The 6,151-nt window shown below is 39.5% G+C and overlaps 1 protein-coding gene across 1 annotated transcript in view; it reads left to right on the forward strand.

Annotated features, from left to right (window-relative positions):
- Positions 1 to 2,543: 2,543 nt before the first annotated feature.
- The window catches only part of DPP4 (dipeptidyl peptidase 4), a 78,193-nt gene continuing 74,585 nt past the window's right edge, over positions 2,544 to 6,151 (forward strand). The window contains exon 1 of the mRNA XM_019553546.1: positions 2,544 to 2,604. Coding sequence (XP_019409091.1) covers positions 2,544 to 2,604 — 61 coding nt within the window. The remainder of the gene's footprint in view (positions 2,605 to 6,151) is intronic.

The raw sequence follows: 6,151 nt of genomic DNA on the forward strand, positions 1-6,151 counted from the left end.
AAAGTCCATCTATATAGACATATATAAACAATGAATACCAATTCAATCCAGAATCTCTGATTTACACTTGTCTTACCACCACCTTCAGGGAGTTGACTGTAAGCATCATGGCGGATGAAATATGGACTAGCCATTGGTTTTCTGAGTTAGTTAAGAGAGACATTCATAGAAGAAGGAATACGAAAGGTGAACAACTGGGTGATGGAAATTGTCACTGGTGAAGTAGAAGGCACTGTAAAATATAAGAGCAGACAAGTGGGGAAGGATTCATTTGTAAAGAGCGTTAATAGCTTCTATACCGGGGTGGGCAATTATTTTGGGCAGAGGGCCGCTTACTGAGTTTTGGCAAGCCATCAAGGGCCACATGACAGCAGCCAGGAGCAGATAAATATTAATTTTCTAAATTTTTAGGAGCTCTGTTGGCTGGATAGAGTGGCCTGGAGGGCCACATCCGGCCCCCAGACCACATTGTGCCTGTCTCTGTTCTATACAATGCAGATGAGGGGGACAAGTGAAGTGTCTCAAAGGGGGTGATTACAGGGGGCTTAGGGAAAGCATAAGGGCTCAGATAGCAGCTGTGAGAAGTATACACAACATTCTGTTCACTTACAAAGGTGTTGGAGGAATATTAGTGATAAGCACACTCCTCATACCTTTACTTAAATCATTGCTTGATACAAATACAGTTACATAAAACTGCTTGATTGGTTGCTGAATGAAACACATTTTGCACTAAGCAATTGTCATTATAGCAGGCAGGCAATATGGGAATTTTTTAGTCGGAATCCCTGAATGTCTTAAACACTAGTTGTTCTACAGCATTGTCACATGTTGAATCATGAAAATTGGTAGGTTTAATTGCTGTCCTTTATTTACAACAGTTGAGCTCTTCTGTGGAAGCAGGTACCTGAAATAACAGCCATCTCCAAAACCAAAATACAGTTCCATGTCTCTATTCAAAAGAAATGGGCATGTGAGTCCACTCAGAAATTTGAATAAGTTGGGCACAGAGGCATCAGCTGGAGGCTGTTTTGGCCCAGGGGATACATGTGTGAGTGAAAAGACCAAAAGAGTTCTGGGGTTAGCTCTTTCACAGCTGAAAGAGGCTTGGAGCTGTGGACAAGGAAACTGTTTCATTGTGATTCATGCTCAAGAAAACAGGACTTTATACATTCTTGTAAATGACCAGAATTGCATTAGAGATGCATTATCAACCTGCAAGGCTCCAAATGTTTTGCTCTGTTCAAAAAGAGTAACAACTTATACTTCTTTTCTGAATGCCCAGTTCTCTGCACCAAGTGCTGCAGGAACTATCATCCTGCAGTTTCAGAATCAGCTTTTTCTAAACTGGCATTTGGAACATCTTTTTTACAGAAATATATAGCTTTCCTGACATTCAATGCTTTCAAAACAGGACATATTCAATACAGTTATTTAAAAAAAATACTTTCTTTCTTCTGTGATGCCACTGGTAGAGAAAATGAGTGTGCATGTACATATTGTTAGAATAACCTCACTTCTGCAGAACGGCTTGATTCCACGTCATTCCAGAACTCAAGAAATGATTGGTCAACTCTCCATGTCTGCATCCATGTAGTAATTATGGACTAAATAGCATTTTAGCTATTGACTCTACAGCTAAGTCGTTATATTTTTTTTTTTGTTACATAGCAGTTTTATACTCATACTAGTCCCTTGCAATGTTGTTTACAATGGGCTTGCTCAATATACTGTAGGCCTCAGCAAACCAGCAGCAATAAAGTAGCTCCATTTTGTTTTAGGCAAGGGTGGAGCGAGGGAAATAATCTGTTCTTTTTTTTTATGGATTTGGAGAAGAATAGCAGGAACCACTTGTCTTCAAAACCGTTTATGTCCAGAATGCTAACATCCAAGAAGTTAATATTCCTTAATGCGCATCACATACACTTTAGTTATAAATAAACTTTTCTCTGATGCTTGTCACCTCATGATTTCTCTGTCAGTTAAGGCAACTCATGATATCTCTGTCAGTTAAAGAAAACTGTAACTCCCATTTGACAGATGGCATGTATGGAGAAACAGAGGAATATTTAAATGGCTTGTTCAGTCATCCAGAAAGTTTATGATGGAGCTAAAAATTCAGTCCAGATTTCCTGAGCCCCAATCAACAGCCTTAGTCACCAGACTATCTTGTCTGTTAACTGAAGGGCATTTGGGATTGGGAATCAGGATCCATACATTTCACAGGCATTTTTGCCCAACATTTATAGGAACAGGATGCATTTTATAACAGCTTTGAATAAACTCTTCCCTAAAAGTAGGCCAAAAGAATCTAATTTGGGCATGAGTTTCAACAAGGAGAAAAATTAATATTGCTCCTTTTTGTTCTACATACTTTTTTCAGAATTTTTTGAAATCACAGCACAAACCTATATGGAATGAAAGGAGAAGGAAACCGCTGAGTGTTCATAGTATCTAAAGCATACAATGTCATGAATGATATCACACATTGAGGGAGAATTACAGATCCTCTGCTTTATAAAGAATAGTGTTTGTAGCAGATCATGGTTAGCTATGAGCATGTGAATGGAGCTGATCAAAGGCAGGAACTGCAACAGCAATCCAGTAAGGGGAAGATATCATCTTTACGTTCTACCCTTGTCTTTATCATTAGTAGTATCAAAACCAAAAAGGGGAAGTGATTTTTCCTCTACATGTTGCTTTATTTGTAGAGCAGTTTGGGAGCAAAGACTGTTCTCAAGTTACTGTAAAATCATAGGTTTTTATGCCAACTCTCAATTCTCAGCAACTCTTAGTTATTTACTTTACATTGGGCTCTTAGCTGTAGGGGAGTTCATATGAGGGAATGTTACTTATGTTCTGTGAGCCCAAAAGAAAAGTGTGACTAGGAAGTATACCTTGGTAGAAAAGGGTATATATAGTCCCACATCTTAATTGACTTCCTAGCAGATGGGATGGTGCTGGGATGAGTCTGTGCTGTTCTCCTGTAGAAGTTATTGTTTCTTTGTGCACTCCCCTAGCATCTTCAGAGACTTCTATGAGTTTTTATCCTTTGCAGACAGACGCCCAGATCTAGGAAGATATGTAGGTGTGCATGGGTAGATCTAGAATTTTGAAAAGGGGGGTGCGGATGGTGAGGTGCACCATCACACATAAAACAACACATGTTTTTATCCGGTTAAAAAAATAAAACAGAAGCTTTACTAACATGCTAGGGGCCTAGAGTTGTTTTATGAAGTTTAAGATTGAAACAAAAACAAAAATAACTTTTATTGGAATGAGTTAAAAACAATCTGCAGGGCTGTAAAATAGGAGCTTCATTACCAGGAGCAGCTAACAGACAGCAGAATTGCAGAGCAAACGATAGCCTATTGGTGGAACATCAAAAACATCAAAAAGAAGAAAAGGTTGTTAACAGCTGTGGAATGAAGAGTTTGGAAGGTATTTAGTAGATTATACTGAGCCATGAAGTCAATTTACCACCCTCTGCAGTACCTGTCTGAAAATGCTACTGCCACTGCCAGACAGTTGGTTTTAAACCTTGGGTAGACTAAGAATCAAAGGGGGTGGGGTGCATCAGTGCACCCCTCAGATCTACCCCCGTAGGTGCGTAACAGAGGACTCTGCCCTGTTATGGAGAAAGTGAGGGCCTGGACTTTCAGACAAGATTTTGAGAAGCCACAAGAGATAGGCTGTGGGACTGTAAACTCAGCACCAGAGGCAGAGGAGGGCAGTCTGACATGGGCAGAGCTGGAGGCAGGAGCTCTGTGCTGGGAGTTGAGTGAAGCAATGCTGGGAACTGGAGACTGACTGAAACTATACAAGCAGAAAACACTCCTTAGACAAAGCCAAGAAGCAGTATGGGAGATGAAGTGAACTCTGAATAGGTCTAGGAGGGCCAGTGCTCAGAAGCCAAGGGAGGAGCCTGGGGGAGGCTTGGAGAAGATCACCCCAACTGCAATTAATTGTGTCTCCTTGTTCCATTTGGAATTAAGGCTTGGGAAGCGGTTGAATGGGTGGAAGGAAGCTACTGAGGGTGCGTAGATGGCAGGTGCTATAGTTGATGGAAGACCATTACAAAGGGAGACTGGGAACAAATGGGACTCTTGAACATGCGGGTGATGATTGAGACCCCCAGAGGACTATTAGATGGGACTAAGGATAGCTCCCTAACTGGGGACAGTTAGGCTGAAAGTTCCCCATGGACTAAACAGAGATGAGCCAATAGATAATACCTGTCTTACTCTGGTATACTGGGAGACAGCCTTTTGAAGGGGAACTGCATTAACAGGACAATGGAAGAGATGGGATTACAGTGACCATCAAGAAGTGCCACACTGCCTTTAGATGATGAATCATTAAACCCGTAAGTACTCTTAGATCTGTCAGTGCAATGATGCTCTTGTATAGCAACACTAGCTTCTTCAGCCACAGACAAGTCAGACTATGATGTTTGTCTTCAATGGAATAAAATGGAGGTCTATGCCAGGCCAATGCTCCTTGTTTGTGTTGAGGACTAATTATACCATTCTTAATTAAATGAGTTGCTTCTTTTTGTGTATTTTTACCATACACAGAACTATGCACACTCCTATTACTTGGCTCCATTGTTTTTACCATTATTTCAAAACAAAACTTTTTTGTATAATTGTATTTAATTTAATTTATTTTGATTATGATCCTGAATGTTTTGTAAATAGGTCTGATTTTTTTCCTGTCCTTTCCAAGCAAAAATACATACAACTGAGTATATATTCCAGAATCTCTTAGCCAGATCAGCAGGAAGTTGTTCACTAGTGATCATTTGTGTTCTGTTACTTCATTTTGTAAAGAAGAAAATACTTGCGTGTCTTGTGAGGCCTGACACAAGGTGCCTTCAGCCACAAAAGAAATGCAATTTATTTTTAAAAAAACCCACAAAGATATGTATACTGAAAGAACTGACTAGTAGCAGCTACTAAACATGGTTGAGCCATTGTTCTTTGGGGGCAATAATGGGGGAAGAATGATTTGGATGGGTTTTTTTTAATTTCCAGTTAACATTTCTTCACCCCATACCCTCCCAAATAAACTGTGTAACTGAGATGAGTTTCAACTTTTATGTTGAAACTGAAATTGATATAAATTGGCCCTGAATCATAGCAGCTAATGACAGAGAATAAACTTGATTGCTTTTTAAAAGATAGATGGGATGGGAGCAAGTAGGATATAATGAAATGGGATCTAGTCCAACAGAAAAGAAAACTGGGACATTTTATGAAAAATTCATTAGTGTATCACTTCTTTTCTCATTTATGACAAGTAGACTTTGCGACTTTGCCATTTGCTTGCTATTATTTAGAGTCCTATTCCTTTAGTTCATTGGTATTGCAGGGCATGCATTAATCTAGTATTGACACTTCTACAGTTCTAAAAACACTTTGCCTGCTTTTTTTCTTTTGGCAATACAGCTGAAATTGACGTCTATAATGCATGGTCACTTGCATATCACGTCTCCTATGACCAACCTAGAACCAATTATTATGTGCAGATAATATAAACTTTTTCTCAAATAATAGTTTCTTGTTCTTTTTCTTGTTCAGTATCTCCATAATGCCTTATTTTTCCACTTAACTTACCCAAATCTTTTCTAGAAAGATTAACTATTTAAGCAAACATTTTGGAGCATATTCTTTAGTTTATTTCAGGCTAGCAACGTATGAAGGAGGCATAACATCTGCTAGTTCCTCTAAGTATTTGGAGAAGAATTCCCCTTTGAGCAACTTGAAAATGGGATTTTAGTTCCTGTTTGTGAACTGCTTCTACTATTGCATGTATTATTACAAGCATACAAGTATACATAGCTATACTACACAAAAAGGAGAAAGGAAAGTCCTCCCTTGGTTCAAATCCTGGAAACAAGGTAGAGAACCCAAGGCTCTGTCCTTGGACTCATATTGTTCAACATCTTCATTAATGATGTGGACATTGGAGTCAGAAGTGGACTTCCTAAGTTCGCCGATGACACCAAATTTTGGGGCAAAGCATCCACGCCAGAAGACAGGCGGGTGATCCAGGCTGACCTGGAAAGCATCCAGGCTGATCTGCAGCAAATGGGTGGATGAGAACCTGATGGTGTTTAACACTGAAAAATACAAGGTTCTCCACCTTG

Source organism: Crocodylus porosus, unplaced genomic scaffold (genome assembly GCF_001723895.1).
Source record: "Crocodylus porosus isolate Cpor-Errol unplaced genomic scaffold, CroPor_comp1, whole genome shotgun sequence".
Lineage (NCBI taxonomy): Eukaryota > Metazoa > Chordata > Crocodylia > Crocodylidae > Crocodylus > Crocodylus porosus.